General features: G+C 42.1%; 1 protein-coding gene across 1 annotated transcript in view; it reads left to right on the top strand.

Annotated features, from left to right (window-relative positions):
* C7H10orf90 (chromosome 7 C10orf90 homolog) overlaps window positions 1-16,632 on the top strand; it is a 77,186-nt gene that overhangs the window by 21,770 nt on the left and 38,784 nt on the right. Inside the window, exons 2-3 of the mRNA XM_054382720.1 lie at window positions 10,302-10,451; window positions 14,810-14,904. Coding sequence (XP_054238695.1) covers window positions 10,302-10,451; window positions 14,810-14,904 — 245 coding nt within the window. The remainder of the gene's footprint in view (window positions 1-10,301; window positions 10,452-14,809; window positions 14,905-16,632) is intronic.

Genomic DNA, 16,632 nt, shown 5'->3' with positions numbered 1-16,632 from the left:
GATGAAACGTGCAGTGTGTGTCCATCTGTCACATCAGTATGTTCTCTAGGATTGGGATTATCAGAATATTTTAATCAATGTACAAAGGAGTAGCCTTGAATTTGCTTTTTCTTTCTCACCATTATTTGAGCTTTTCAGTTTTTTAAAGCAGCACATGAATCTTGTGCTAATCCTCTCAAGTTGGCTCCAGTTGATAGGAATTTAATTTACAGTAAACACTTCTGTTGTGAAAACCGACCTTTTAGTCTCAGCTCTTGAATAATGCAGCTCTCTATAGATTCAATACCTGTGTAGACACATCTGTTTATCACTCTCACTAACCAGATTGTGTTTCTGTATCATGGGAAACAAAAGATGGAATTTCTAAGCTCCAACAAGAGAATGGAATCGTAGAACAGTTTGGGCTGGAAGGGACCTTTAAAGGTCATCTAGTCCAACACCCCCAGCACTGAACATGGACATCTGCTACTAGAGCAGGTTGCTCAGAGTCCTGTCCAGCCTGATTTGGAATGTTTCCAGAGATGAAGCATCTACCACCTCTCTGGGCAACCTGGGCCAATGTTTTGCACCCCCCGGTGTAAACAATTTCTTCCTCCTCTCTAGTCTAAATCTCCCTCTTATTTTAAAGCCATCATGCCTTGTCCTATCTCAATGGGGCCTGCTAAAATACCTATCCCCAGCTTTCTTATTGACCCCTTTAAGTACTGAAAGGTCACCAGAAAGTCTCTCTGGAGCCTTCTCTTCTCCAGGTTGAACAACCCCAACTCTCTCAGCCAGGCTTCACAGCAGAGGGGTTTCCAGCCCTCTAATTCATAGATGAATACATGTCCACTGTTTTAAATAAAGCTTTACTTTGGCTTGTGACCCTGTCTGCCTCTTCATGGTGGGGCAGTTTTTGGAGTGTTCTCAGCATGCATTTGAAAGTGCCTCAGCAAAGACCAAGCTCTTCTCCACTACACCTCTGGACAACAAAGGTAACTTTTTTTTTTTTTGATGGATGTAAGAAATGTCCATTAGAAACCAAAAAGCAGAGAGCAGCGCCGTCAAACTTCCATCCCATCCTAAAAAACACTGGAAGTTAACCAAAGTAACTTCAAGTAATCCAATGATGACATCTATTTGAGCTTATTTGTCCATGAAAATTAGGATAAAATTGGTTTATTATGAGAAAGGAGAAAGGAAGGTACATACTACTCAGAGGGGAATTGACATTTCTTTTTCTGGAAGGGGAGACAGCATAGTTGGTGGAAACAAAGTATTTCACTGACCTCTCCCACTGAATTTTTGGCTGGAAATTTTGCAAGTGTAGGATGAGCAATAGAACAACAGAGAAGAGTGTGTGCTTAGTATGGCATGAGTTAACTGAGGTTATCCCAGGAGTATGGGAGTGGGGTGAAAAAGGGTGGCAGCTCTATTTTCACAAGGATTCAGAAGGAAGAACTCAGTACTGTTTTGTGGATACACATGTTAACTGAAGTCAACTAATGCAGCTGGCAGTGAGTAACCTACCCCCAGTGTATGTGCAAGTCCATTGCAAGGTCAGGTTAATAATTACAGCTTATTCCATAAAATGCTAACTATTTCCAAAGAAGTTTTCTTTGGTACTTTTGAGTTGGAGAGGGTGAGAGGGAAATGTCTTGTTGCATCATGAAAGGTTCAATTGGGAACCAGTCCAAAAAAAAGAGTGGAGACATCAAAATACAGCTTGCACAAGGTCATAGCATAGAATCATAGAATTGTTTTGGTTGGAAGAGGCCTTTCAGATTGTAAGGTCTGACCATTAACCCAGCACTGCCAGGTCACCACTAAGCCGTATCCCTCAGCACCACATTTACATGGTTTTTATATCACTCCAGGGACAGGGACTTCACCACTGCTCTGGGCTGCCTGTTGCAGGGCTTGACAACACTTGGGGGCAATATATTTTTCCTAATGTCCAACCTAAACCTCCCCTGGTGAAACCTCAGACTATTCCTCTTGTCTTCTCCCCTGTTCCTTGGGAGAAGAGACTGACCCCCACCTGGCTGCATCCTCCTTTTGGGTATTTTTAGAGAGCAAGGAGGTCTCCCCTGAGCCTCCTTTTCTCCAGGCTAAACAATTCCAGTTAACTTTAGCTACACCTCATAAGATTTATTCTCTAGACCCTTCATCAGGTTTGTTGCTGCTCTTTCAACATGCTCCAGTACCTCAGTGTCCTTCCTGTAGTGAGGGAATTTGTAGATAATTTGCAGAGTTTTATGTCTAGACTTTCTTGAAGGAAATTTCCAGCTGAACTTTGTTTTTGCTGAAACATCCAAACTTGCACTGGCTTTCTGCACAAGTATGAATCTTCACTGCTCCCAATGCAAAGTTCTTTGCTTTTTGCTTCACACAGATCATTACCTGGTCAGGTCCCAGAGCACTGATGTTGCAAGTGCAGGGTTGTGAGCTCATAGCATACCCCTCGCTGTATTCTGCAGCTTCTAGGTGGAGGAGTTAATGGTAGTTAGTGTTAGAGAGAATATCGGTAGTAACCAAAGAGGTTTTTGAAAGCATATTTAGCAAAGTCTATCTTCTGTAACTGGTGGACCCAAAGAGACCTTTGGTCCTTGTCCCAAAGCATCCAGTGGAAAGGCTGAAATGTAGAATGCCCAGAATTGGGCTGGTGAAGGTGTGTGGGGTGAAGAGTGCAGCTAAATTATTAAATGGCTTGTGCGTTGGCCTTAGATCAGATGATGTCCCTGAGAACAATAAGAAGTGGTGATAATCATCTGTAACAATTTATCTTGCCTTTGATAGTTATTTCAGCATGTTGTTATACTGAGCTCTTCAGTTACTACTTCACATTACTTCAGATATTCTTTCTCTGTAGTAAAACCTGAGTATTCAATGTTGTGTCTATCATAGTAGACACATTTAGGAGAGTGATAGTTTGCTGTGTGACTTGAAACAGGACAGATGCTGCACATGATTGTGTCTAAGATACAGCAATATTGGGGTCATCATTAGATTGGCCTGCAGTGCTTTTCTTTAAGCCTCTCAATTTCTGTAATCTTAGCATGAGATTTCCATGTTCTTTTAGAGTGAAAACTAAGAGATGAAATTGAAAATGCAGACTAACAAGAAAGAGGTCGTTTCACGAGTAGCAGAGATGGTACCCTGAGCCCCAAGTACTGTCCTGCTAGCCCTTCCTCCTCCTCACATCTTCTTGCCTATCATCTCTAGAATGTGTCCCATGTTCTTCAGTGATTCCCGGACAAGGGGCATTATTATCCTCCTTGGGTGATGTGCCACTATGGACATTGTGCCCAGTTGGTAAGCATGTGTATGGATCAAACAGGAGAGATCTGGTGAAGTTCTCTCTGTGGCAGCCTCTCATTTGTGCAGGTAGCTGGTCAGAGATCAGCTCTTGACCCTTTTGTCACATTGTTTGAAACAGCCCATAAACTAAAAAGCCTCAGGTTGGACAGACAGAAGCATAGGGCATAAATGAAGTTTCTTCTGGAAATAAAACTGAAGATTTGATCCAAACAGAGAGCCAAAAGGTTGTGGTTTTTTTTTTCTTTAATTGTTTCACATGCGGTAAGTAACAATTAGGAAAACCCCAGGACTTCTAAAACACAGGGAGAACTTTCCTGCAAGCATAGTTGTGTTGTGCTGTCCAGCATACTTGTACCTAAGAGAAGGTGACCCTTTGGGTTTGGGCCTAAATGAGCTTTAGCGACCTCATCATTAAAATGTATAGGCATGAGAATGATTTTATGCATAGAAGTAGCTCCTAGGGGACAGCTGTTGAGAGAACTTTACATATTGAAATATTTTTACATATTGAAACACTTGGATCAAAATGTGTTGTGGGTTTGTCTATCTTTTATGAATGCCACACTGTAGAGTGAGGAAGTCTTGCAGTGAGTAAAAGAAAATATGTTTTCTTATCCAGCTGTTGCAGCTCTGATATTGCTGAATGCAGTAATTTGGGATTTGAGCTTTTAGTTTTGCACAAGAAATGGAATAGACAAACAATCATGAGGTTTGGGTTGTTGCTAGGCAGCAAGTTATTGCTTCTTTGAAAAGTAGCCACGGCTGCCTGGTCCGGCTGAGCTGCTCGGATGGTGGGGCTGGGTGAGGGACGACAGCTCCCAGCCCTCCTCTTCCTCATTCGGGTGGTGTCCGCAGCCAAAAGAGAGCTTGAGACCTCCAAATTTCATTCTTTGCCAAACAGTATTTGGAAGATCCAGAAGTTAAGGTTTTGAGGGCTTAAACATTTAATCATCAATTCCAAGCTTTTCTGCACCCTCTATTTCTGGATTGAAAGCCTGAGAGATTAAAAAGAAAAAGGCAATTATCAATTATCTTTTGTTGAATCTCGTGATAAAACCAAAATCCACCATGCCCTCTTTTATGTTGGTATTACTGCTTTTTTTTCTTTTGTTTTAATCTCTATCATGATCTGTGTTTCTAAACCTGTTGCAATGGAATTCAAAAGGGCTAATTCCGAGATCAAACAAATCATGGCCGCATAGTAAAAACGTGCTCTGAATAGAAGTTTGCCTTTCGTTTTCCCTTCAAAAGGCAAAAGTAGGTAATATTTAACCAACTGAAGTGTTTTATGTAGTAGAATTACTGAGTTCAGCTCCATAAAAAGTTGTTAGATTTAGAGTCAAGGCAAGTCAGTGGCAGCTGAAATTAGTGGGAGCTTCATGGTGTTCTGAAATTATGCAAAATAAAGTATTTACTTCATGATCAAACTAGAAACTTAACTTTCTAGGCTTTGTACTTACTTAAATCTTAGCTATTGTGCTTTTATCCTGTGAGCACTGATGTTTTTAATCTTGGGTTTAGCCTTTGCAATCCTTATTATCCATTGGTTTCTGATACCTGGAATCAGAGAAACACAGAATCAGTCCGGGTGAAAAGGGGTCTTTAAGGTCATCTAGTCCAACACCCCTGCGATGAGCAGGGACGTCTGCAACTAAAGCAGGCTGCTCGAGCCCCAAGCAACCTGACCTGCAATGATTCCAGGGATGAGGCTTCTATCACCTCTCTGGGCAACTTGGGTCAGTGTCTCACCACCCTCAGGGTAAAACATTTCTCTCTAGTCTTTATCTTCCTTTTTTTATTTTAAAGCCATCACCTCTTGTTCTGTCACAACAGGTCCTGCTAAAATGTCTGTCCCCAGTTTTCTTCTTTAAGTACTTCTTTAAGTACTGAAAGGCCACAGTAAAGTCTCTCCAAAGTCTTCTCCAGGCAGAACAGCTCCAGCTCTCTGTCTGGCCTTACAGCAGAGGTTTTCCAGCCCTCCCATCGTTGTTGTCGCCTCCTTTGGCCCCACTCCAACAGTTCCCTCTCCTTGTGTTGAGGACTCCAGAGCTGGACCCAGCACTGCAGGTAGGGTCTCAGCAGAGCAGAGAAGAGGGGCAGAATCCCTTCCCTTGACCTGCTGCTCACAGTGACAGCCGTTAACATGAAAGACTTTCCAGAAAGAATTAACATTCCAAGTACCACACAAAAATGAATGCTTTTGTTATTCAATAGCAACGTGAAAAGTCTGTATTAAATCTGGTGTGTCTGGTGCTCCATGGAGTTTAACTCCATGGTAGAAATCCTGTAGTGACAAATTTGGCTCATGTGAACATCCTGTTCCTTTGTTTTGGAAACAAAGTTGGTTTAATATAGATGTGCGTTGGAACTGCTGCTTTGATGTCTTGGCAAAAGCAGCTGTACCCACAGAACACATCATTTTCTGCAGCCACCACTGTGTTAAGAGTATGAAAAGGGGGAGAAAATATAAATCAATAAAGCAAATACCATTTTTAAGCAAAAGTATGATGCAGAATGTCTGCAGCAGGAGATTCTATGCAGCCGTAAACCACAGGGATAACAGGCAGTGCACAGTTTTCCTCTTGTCTTTTTTGCAGTTTCTTGTCTTGAAATTGTGCTCTTACCAAAGCAGATAAATGTAAGAAATAATGGATTGCTGAGGCCATACAATTACCTCTAGCTCTTTGTATGCCTAAGCAGCTGTAGGCAATTGTGGACATTGTGTAATTGCTACCAGTCTGGAGTACCATGGGTGGAATTTTCATTTGTAAACCCCATTTGTGCGTGTCAGAACCCTTACATAAATACACCTAACAGCACTAAAATAACTCTTCATAAATGTACTTGTTGGCTGTAGAATTGCTTTTTTCTTTGTTTGCTTATCCACAGTATTTGTCATGTTTACAGTCACCAGAAGAAATTTCTGGCCATCTCAAACATTCTTGTACTTTCAGAAACAGACGTGGTCACTAAAATGTGGATCTCTTAATAACAGGCTGTGAAGGGAGCTCTGGGAGAGGTGGAGGATCCCTTCCAATATGTCTTTCTGTATGGAATGTTTTTTAGTTATATCTTCATTTTGAGGATACACTAGGGGCTCAGTGGTCAATAAGCCAAGTAATGTTAGAGTAGGTACTGCTGAATCTTAGTGTGCGGATCTGCAGCCCCCAGCACAAGGTGGGTATGGGCCTGCTGTAGGAAGTCCAGAGGAGGACCACAAGGATGATCAGAGGGATGGATCACCTCCTGTGAAGACAGGCTCGAAGAATTGAGGCTGTTCAGCCTGGAGAGGAGAAGGCTCTGGGGAGACCTTATATGTACAATTCAGTATCTGAAGGAGACCTACAGAAAGTCTGGGGAAAAGGACTGTTTAGACAGGCTTGTAGTGATAGGGTGAGGGGCAATGGTTTGAAACCTCAGCAGGATAGATTTAGGTTGGCAATTAGGAGGAAGCTCTCTACAATGAGGGTGGTGCAGTGCTGGAACAGGTTGTTGAGGGATGTGGTCTTCTGTCCCTAGAGACCTTCAGTATCAGAGTTGTGGCCCTGGACAGCCTGCTCTAGTTGAAGATGTCCCTGCTCACTGCAGGGGCTTGGACAAGATGACCTTTGGGGGACATCTTGCAATGTAATGTGAGTCTGTGAACCTGAACCAGGAACTCAAGTGAGAAGGCCTTAAAATTAAGAATTATTAGAACTTGAGAAGTGCAAATGTTGATGTTGCTTGGCCTTGTCTCTTTATCTTCCCTCCACTTTCTATTCTGTACAAACTTCTGAAGCACCTGGTGTTGGTATTTAAATGTTTTGTTGAAATTTGTCTAACCAAAGAGCCAGTGCTATGTATTTCTTACATGAAACAGCCTCCAGTGACAAACTTGCTTCTGGTGTTTCTCCTCTCCTGCTTTCTGTGCCATGCCAGTGACAGACTTTCAGATCCTGTCAGCCCTTCATCTCTATCTTTGGTTGCCATTAATCTTTTCCCAGATGGTCCCAAACACTCTCTCTGTGACAAAATTGGTCCTGGTGATTCCTCTACAGATACTGCTTGCAGAGCTGCTGAGACCTCACAGGAGGACTTGCTTAAAAATTCCCAAATAACTTTCTGGTGTGAGCAGCTTTCCAAAAGAATAAGATGACCACCAAACAGGCAGTTCAGCAAGAAACCAAAAGTGTCATCTTTGTGCTGCTCCTTACCTTGGTGTGGATATAGAACAGCTCATACAGCATTCAGCCTGCCAGGATTACCTAGAGGGGACTCATCCTCTCCAAGGAGAGTTTGGGATTTTGCTGCTCATGCACAATGCCTCACTGCTTTACAAAGCCCTCTTAGGAAAATGTGTACAAATTATACAAAAGTATCTATCTCCCATCCAGAAGTATCACCATCTTGGCAGGATGATGAGATATATGGACAATATTGCATTGCTTTTAGCAACACAAAGATGTGTTTAATCTCAGTCCCACCCAAGTGGAGGGAATGGTGGAGCTTCCAGACTTCTGTTTGGCTCATCAACTTTTGGGAGTTTGGTGGCTTGCTCATTGTCTCCAGTTCTTCCTCTCACAGCCACAGGAATAGGAATCTGTGACATTTGTGGTACCTCTTCCATGTCTGCAGTGAAACAACTGAAGAGGAGTTATGAAAGAGGATGATTTTGCTATTAAACACTACTATTCCTCTTATTCTTTGTAACTTACAGATATCCTCCCTCTAATACCTCGGTTTTGAGCTTCCCTGCTTCCCTCCTCCTATATGTTATAGAGATCTTAGAAGAGCTCCAGCAAGGGAGCTCCAGTGACAGACCGTGTTATTGAGCATGGAGAAATCAGACCTCTGTCAGTTAAATCTTCCTATGCACTCCCAGTTGAGCCCTTGGCCTGAGTTATGTCCACATGGTTGGGCTTTGGCAGGTTGGGTGAATTAGTCACTGCTTCTAGGGACTGAGATTTGTTAACATAAGCTTATACTGCCTAGAGAAACCTAGGAATGTGCTTCTTCCCACACTACTGAAAATTAAAACTCGGAAAACAAAGAAATAAGACTTGGAGGAGAAGGAGAAAGGGAAGAATATTCAATTTTGTCCCTGTGTGATGGATATGTTGAGGGTGATTCCCCATTTTATTTTATTAAGCGAAGATAAAGAATAATAGCAGTGCATAATGAAAACAGTATTTTTTTTTTTTTTTTAATGCATGAATTTCAAGATATAATTTCTAGCCCCCTGATGAGTACCTTGCTTCTAGTGGCAGGGATAATGAGAGATTTATGACTTCTGGCTTTTTGATAGCAGACCAGAACTCATTTGTCCATTCCATGGCAGATCCTGTAATCATCTCCTCAGGCAGCCAGCTACAGCTTCAAGGTGTGCAAGCAGGGAAAGATAATTCAGTTAACAAATCTCATGGTGCTATTTGTAATAGAAGAAAATCCATCTTGACATCTTAAAAAAAATATTTCTCTATTGTGTTTACATAATGAATCCTGCTCAGACTGAAATGATTTCAGGCTGTTTTGCTTACTCTGGTTAGAAAATCTTCCTGGAAAAGCTGCCTTAAAATGCTGTTATCTTTGTGCAACTGTGTTCAAGTACCTTCTTCTGTGGCAAAGTGCTTGTTTGCATTCTTTTGGCTTTCTTTTTTTCATTTTCCTGACAAGAAAGATGTCAAGGAAAAGAGTTGGCAGCTGCTTTTTCCTCCTTTTAAACCTGTGTTTCTTTTTGACCCCTATTGTAAGTAGGGGCAGGCTACTTCTTACAAGAAGTTCAGCAGAACTGCTTTACCAGGGCTGATGCACTCTATCTTCTGTCATCCTCTCTTGATGGGTAAGTACAGTGCAGCTTCTAGCTGCATTTGAGCTATCAGGATGGCATTGTGTGCTCCTGAAGTATCTCAGTGAAAACTACTGTCTAGTCTCACATGAAGGAAGGTTGCGAAATGTCAAATCCTGCAGGGATGACAGTCAGGTGAATTTTGCCGAGATCATAAGAGTAAAACTGATGTGTGCCTGTGGAGCTGCCTTCCTGCCCTTTTGCCTGTGCCCCCTCTTCACTTGGATGCTGCCTTTGGACCATCATCAATGCAACCCTTTACTATTTCTGCCTGGAGAGGTGGTGGAGTTTCCATCTCTGGAGACATTCAAAATCTGCCTGGATGTGTTCCTTTGTGACCTTCTCTAGGTGAACCCATCTTGGCAGGGGGTTTGAACTTGATGGTCTCCAGAGGTCCCTTCCAACTGCTACCATTCTGTGATTCTTTGAACTTAAGCTGACTTCTGAAGGCTCAGGGTAACGTCCTTGAGGGATGACACAACTGTGCCTGTGTCAAGGCTTTTTGGAGATGCATCACTGTCTCCACTAACAAGCAAACACCACACTCACAAGTATATTCCCTGTAAATCAATTTAATCTCAGCAAGGACTTGGCTTTGTGGTGGGATTTGCAGCATTTGTCTGTCTCTAGTTTTAGTACTGGGCCTGTGAACTTTAGCTTCATTGTTCAGTTTTTTTTTTTTTTTTAGATGAGAATGGTCTCTGCAGTTTTATGATATTTTTTCTTTATGACACATGAAGAAGACCAGAATATGTGAATTTGGTCTAGTGTTCCTTCTGACTTGACTTTCATCTTGGATACATCTGTAATGTCTGTATGGTTTTTCTGGATGACTCACTTCAGATCTGAAGAAGTGAATTATGATCTCTCCCAGCCCTCACTTAGAGGGAATGTGGTAAATCTTTAATGATGACACTTTTTTCCCCTCAAGGCTTCCTCAGGTATTTGAATAATAATTAAAAAAAAGTTAGAAGGAAACTTAAATAAATCTAATGTTTTAAGCAGAATAAAGTATAAATTAATTCCTCCAAGCTGGTTTTAATGGTATGGTTTATTGCCTGATTACTTAGAGTAGCAACAATGTGTAGAAGGAGAAAAAGGATTTTAAAAATAATCTTTAAGTGGTGCCCAAGACGTTGTATTAGCTGAGTGACTGCTCTCATACTTGACCCTGCAGCCAAGCCACTGATGTTCTGTAACTCCCAGCTCCCAAGTGGGGAATTTGAGCATTTTGGGGTCATCAACAGCACTGACCTGGGAGCTATAGGGACCCTGACTGCCATGGACTTGGGAGGGAGCCCAAATCCCTACACAGGTATCTTAGATGGTGAGCTAAGCATCAACAAAAGATGATAATATTTTTGGTAAAGTGGAGAAGTTTTCCCTGTTTCACACTGATGTACTTGTTCTGTGCTGCTGGTTTTGGTGTTTTGAGGGAAGTGCTGGAGGTTCCTGGAGCCTCCAGGTGAGTTCACTTTGAGGTGATGCTTGTGGTTCAGAGGGGATGGCAGAGCTGATCAGTACGGAGTAAGCAGGGCTTGGAGGAGATCAAATATGCTGACATGCATTTGGAATTTGTAATTTGAAAGCATGTGAATAGTAAATGAATGAAATATGCAAATTCCGTGACAAAAACTGGAGACGAGGCCAGGACCAGTGGTCTAAAGTCATTCCAGCTCTGCCCAGTGTCACTCTGGGTGTCATCAGACAACCCTTCCCAGTGTGACAGTCTGTGTGTGCCTAGCAAAGGCACGAAACACTGACAAAAGACCATCATCCATGGACGTTTGTCGTGTCTCAAGTTCTGAACAGAACCTCAGCTGGCTACAAACCAGGCTGTGCCATGCATGCCAAACACTCATGGTACACTGTTTTTCACCAGCACCCTCACCTTTGCAATCTGTCTGTGTTTTAGCAAGCTGATTTACAAGTACATCTTTTCTGAATCATTATCTGAGTCGGCTGCCAGTTGGCCTGAGGCAGACATCCAGGCACTCGAGACTGGGAGAATCATTTCCAGCTGCACTCCGTAATTAGGAAAACCCTGGTCTGTAGCCGGATGTCCAGATGCCTTGCCAAGGAGCGTATCGTTTGGTTCAACAAACAGTGTTTGTGAGGCTGGGGGGGGGAAGAAATGAAAAAAGAGTACAGATGTACTAGGACAAAGTTCATAGGCCAGCAATTGCTCCCCTATTCTTCATTGCACCTCCCATTTGTAAGCTGGGGAGGCGGGTTACGGTGGGAAGGGAAGGTCTGGGGAAGTTTAGTTCTCAGGATTTCAACTTGGATAGAAATAAGTTTCTTATGCTCCCCACAGAGATGGAAAGTACTTGAAATGCCATTTCTTTCATGCTTTCACACCAGGGAAAAACTGAACTTTGCATTTTGTTGTGTAGCAAGAGTTGCAGTGCAATGTGTTTTGTCAGCAGTGAGAACTGGTATAGAAACCCTCTCTGTGACACATCTCAGCTAAACCCTTTTTCTCCTTGAAGTATCTTAGTTTCAAACACAAATTCAAGCTCTTTTTAAAGGTTTGTGGTTGTTTTTTCTGTCTGTTATGTTGACATGAGTTAACAAATGAGAAGCTTCCAAGAATAGATTTAATAATACCATGAAAATCGTTGGAGCTTTTGCCACCAATGCCATTTAATCTATCCGAGCGACTACATTAAATGACTTGCCAAAAGTTTGAGTGTCTTCCAACAATAGGATTACCATAGTAATAAAAGGAATGTCATTGCACAGGATATGGTACAAATTGCAATGCAAAACTCCACTCTGTGTGGTTTAGCTCAGAAAATAAGTATTCTTCCTCCTCTTCTTCCCACCTTATTTCTTCCTGTCTCTCCTGCTCCACACCGGATCCTTTTCAAAGTTATACAAGCAGGAATTAACCAATCTATTCCAAGATTTTGGGAAGTTGGAAGGTCCTACCTGCAAATTGTTGCTTATCACAGGAAGCCACTTTGATAAGAGTAACTTCCATGTTGTACATTATCTACAGTGTGGTCTTTGACAACTTGCTCTTATTTGACTCCCTAGTACTCAGTCTTTTGTGCTGAAAATACATTTGAATGAAATTCATGAAAGGCCATCTGGCAACACATGCCTGTCTGGATCTGATTTATCTCCAGCCAGCCTTCTGGATTTCCTTGCATTGACATTCACAAGTTGATGTTCTCCTGTTGTAGCTTTCCAGCTTGATCTGTGGTGCTCTTACTGTAAAGCATTTGAGGAAAATATATATAACTTAGTTGGAGTTGTCATTTTAATTACATACTTTTTTTTTTTATACCAAACTTTTGGATGTTTGAGTTCTTGCCTTAATCCAAGAATTTTTGCTTTATCCTTCTCTGCAAGTTATTCCCAATTTAGTTGTTTTCAAAAGTAAATAAGGCAGCTTATATTTGCAGTGAAGGATTCACATCTAGTTCAGCAGAGTACTGACACCGTGAAAACAACCTTTCCAGGAGATTTACCCAGCAGCTTCCCCTATCCCCCTGCTCCTGGATTTTTGTCCTGCACAAGAAGTGCAGCACCTCTTTCTCTCTGTGTACCAGAAGGCTGAAGAGCAGGCTCCAAGGGCATCTTGCCCTTGTTTTGTGCCAGCAATGACTGTGCAGCAGTGCTGGGTCAGGTTCATTGCATTTTCACTGACCACAATTGTGTGTTATTTCTTTGCCAAAAAGATGTGTAGTGGACGCTCTGCTCTGGCTACGTTTTGGATTCTCTCCTCCCCTCATGCTTCCCAATACTGTGGCTAATGAGTCCAGCTGTCTTCTATGCTGCTCAGGACTTTCTGTTGCTCAATGACAAAAGAACAACTTTTTTTCGTGCCAGCTGTGGATACACTGACATCTTGGAACTGTGCCAGTCAAGGATTTAAACATACTTGAATATAATTTATTAAAGCAGAAGGTTCATCAAACATCCTTTTTGTGTTCTGGTTTCTCTTCCCTAGTGGAACTCAAGGAGATCTCTTGATGGAGGGTAGACCTGATACCTTCTCCCTCTTGTCCTTCTACTCCTACTCAAGGAGAAGCCATGAAGCTTTCTGTGGTGGATATGCTGTAATGAGTGCTTCTTAAAGTGGAGCTGATTTATATTCCCTTGTTAATATAATATTACATGTAAACTGAGATTCTGCTTAGCAAAATATTATCAACTCCTGTGGCAGGCTGCCTAAGTGGAAAGAAAAAAGAGACAAAAGGTCCAGGCAGTGGCGTGACTTGTTGCTGTAAAGCAACAGCCAGTAACATCAAGAGATTTCAGTCCAAATGGAGAATCTTTGGAAATCAATTTTGGATGCTTATGACAAAGTAGAACATAATGTCACTTCTGGCAAAATGGTTGACAGCAGGCATAATGCATTGCTGCAAGAGCCCAGACTCCGTGTTACATGGAATTTAGCTCTGTGTAAAAAGCTGCAGGCAGGCTGGTGCTTATGGAAGACCAAAGATGACAACATCAGAGACTGATGTACTGATGGGAGAGTCCTCTCTGAGCTAGGGAAGTTATGATGCAATAGAATTCGTCAGTATGATTTTAAAATTACTGTAATTCTTTAAAAGAGAAGGTGACTTAGTTTGACTAAAATCCAGCACAGAACATGCAGACCATGAATGTTCTCATTGGTGCTCCTAGTTTTGGAGACTACACAGAAGCAATGTCTGTTGAAATCCACGTTTCAGAATCATTAAGGTTGGAAAAGACCTCAAAGACCATCAACTCTTAAGACAAGCTGCACCAGGTAGGTCCATGCTGGATATTAGGAAATACTCCTTCACTCAAAGGGTTATCAAACATTGGAGTGGTCTCTCCAGGGTAGTAGCCCAGGAGTCACCATCCTTGGAGGTGTTTTAAGCAGCTTGTGGACCTGGCACTTAAGGATATGGTTTAGTGTCAACCCTTCAGTGCTGGGTTGAGGATTGGACTGGATGATCTTTGAGGTCTCTTCCAACTGGATGTATTATGTGATTCTGTGAAGTCCAACTGTAAACCCAACTCCACCATGCCTCACTAAAGCATGCCCTAAAGTGCCATATCTACGTGTTTTTTGAACACCTCCAGGGCCTCCACCACTTACTTAGGCAGCCTGTTCCAATGCCTGACCACTTTTTCAGGAAAGAAATTTTTCCTAATATCCAATCTGAACCTCCCCTGGCATAACTTGAGGCCTTTTGCTCTCATTCTATCACTTGAGACTAGGGAGAAGGGACCAACCCCCACATCACTCCAACCTTCTCTCAGGGAGTTGTAGAGAGCAGTGTGGTCACCCCTCAGCCTCTTTTTCTCCAGGCTGAACAGCCCCACTTTCCTCAGCTGCTCCTTGTTCTTAGACTGTTCTCCTTCCTTATCACCAGATTTCCCATCTCCCTGGTTCTTCCACCCTCCTGCCTGAAGTCATGGAAATCCAAAGCAGAGATATCCAAGCTTTGGATCTCTGAACACATTGCGAGACTGCCCACAAACACATCTTTGTAACAGTATCCCTGGAGTGTTCCAAATGCCTCTGCTGGGAAGATGGAAGGAGATGGTCCCTTGGATAACCAGATCCCAGGGAAATCAGATGATTTACAGTAGCTCTTTCTCTCCTGCTTACACTCCATTTAAAACCACATTTTCTAACTCATTTCCTCCAGAACACTGAAAAGAACGTTATTTTCTCTGTGTTTTTTTTCCCAGGAGTGACCCAAAAGCTACGGGGCACTGATGATCAGAGGACACGCACAGGCCTTCAGTGGGAGAGTGCTGCAGAGAGGAAATCAAGCTCTCCCAAGGTAAAATAAATAAGCTGCATTTAGATAGCAGTCAGCAGAATGCTTTCAGGTTTACAAAACAATTGCTGATTGCTGAGCAGTGTGTTTGGGCTTGGTGGTGTTTAGCTGGGCTTGGTGGTGTTTAGCTGGGCTTAGCTTAGGCAGCAGAAAAGCCAAATAAAATGATGGCTAAATGTCGTGATTCTGTACACTCTTTGTCGGGGGGAGAGAGGAGGAAATCACATGTGTTGGGGGGTGGGGAGAAGTTGTTAAAAACACCCCAGGAGACTAAAACAAGTGGTATCAAAATATCTGTACCCTCTGTCTCAGATGTTCTCAAGAGCCTGAGGTTTTCAGTTTACCACAATTACTTTGTGTAAGTGCGTTCTTTTTTATTCACAAGATGCAGTGCAGCTTGAAAGCTCCCAGTGAGCATAGGATCAGCTGATCAAACTTAAAGATCCATTTCTTTGCCAATGGTTTAGGAGAGGGAACATATATATTCTTGAGTAGCAAAAAGAGAAGTAAATTATTTAAAATATTGATGTAGGAGTTTGAAGCTAATCAGAAACATTTTTGATGTGCCTTTGGACTCTTGGAGGATGTCTTCATCTGTGCAGCCCTTAACAAATGAAATAAATGTCAATTTAACTACTGGAGCATGAGAGGTACATCCAAAATAAAACATTTCAAGGCAAGTTCATCTTTGCTCTGTAGAAATCTTGGGGAAGTGGACAGTTTGGGAAGGCATGCAAAGGTCTTAACCTGTAGGTAGAAATAAATGTAGTGTAGAAAATATGTGGCAAATGTTGTTAGAAACCATGAAAGAAACAAAGGAGGAAGGAAATGCTTTCCCTAGGGCTGTGAAATTATTGAATTGTCAAAACCACAGGCAGCTGGTTTAAAAAGTTGATAAAATTTACTTGGCATCTCTCTTCCTTAATCTTGATCTATCTGTACCTATTTGGGTTCCCAAATTGACCTTCCCAAGAGTTACAAAGGGTCCATTTTTCTTTGCTGTTTCTGTGAATGGAGGACAGGAGCACAGGAATTATTTTTTTTTCATAGTCTTCAGTGCAGTGTCACAGCTGCACCCAATATCTGAGAAGGATGACCATGGCACCTGGCTGGTCACAACTCTGTTGCTCACATAGTTTTCCTTGAGGAAAAAGAGAATTATGTTTTGTGGAGCACTTGTCAAGTATTGGTGTTGATTATCAGATGATATCATTGCTATCTCTGGTGGGACTTAAAAGCCATGTAGGTGTGGTGCTGAAGGATGTGTTCTAATGGTGACCTGTCAGTACTGGTTTAGTGCTTGGACTTGATCATCTTAAGGGGCTTCTTCAATCAAAGCAATTCTGTGATCCTATTACATGATGATAGATGTCTAGATAGGACTAAGATGAATTCATAGAATCACTAAGGTTGGGAAAAACACCTAAGATCATCAAGTCCAACCAATTCATATCAAGCAGGAGCAGTTCAGCTAGCAAATGACACCTAAACCCCGAATGAGCTTGGATGAGCTTTCATTATGAAGCTAATCCTCAGATTTGGCATGCCAGTTCTGTGGGTTATTTTCCTATTAAGATCTGGAGATCTAGGAACACAGGGCAGGAGTAGTCTAATCAGTCAACTGACAGCAGCAATGAGATGGGCCAGATGCCTTACTGCATGTGACTTAGGTGACCAGCTGTTTGGAGATAATAACAGCAGAATATTTTTAAACTCAGGTTTACTCTTTTT

The sequence above is a fragment of the Indicator indicator genome, chromosome 7, assembly GCF_027791375.1.
Source record: "Indicator indicator isolate 239-I01 chromosome 7, UM_Iind_1.1, whole genome shotgun sequence".
Lineage (NCBI taxonomy): Eukaryota > Metazoa > Chordata > Aves > Piciformes > Indicatoridae > Indicator > Indicator indicator.
This window is presented reverse-complemented; position numbering and strand designations above follow the sequence as displayed.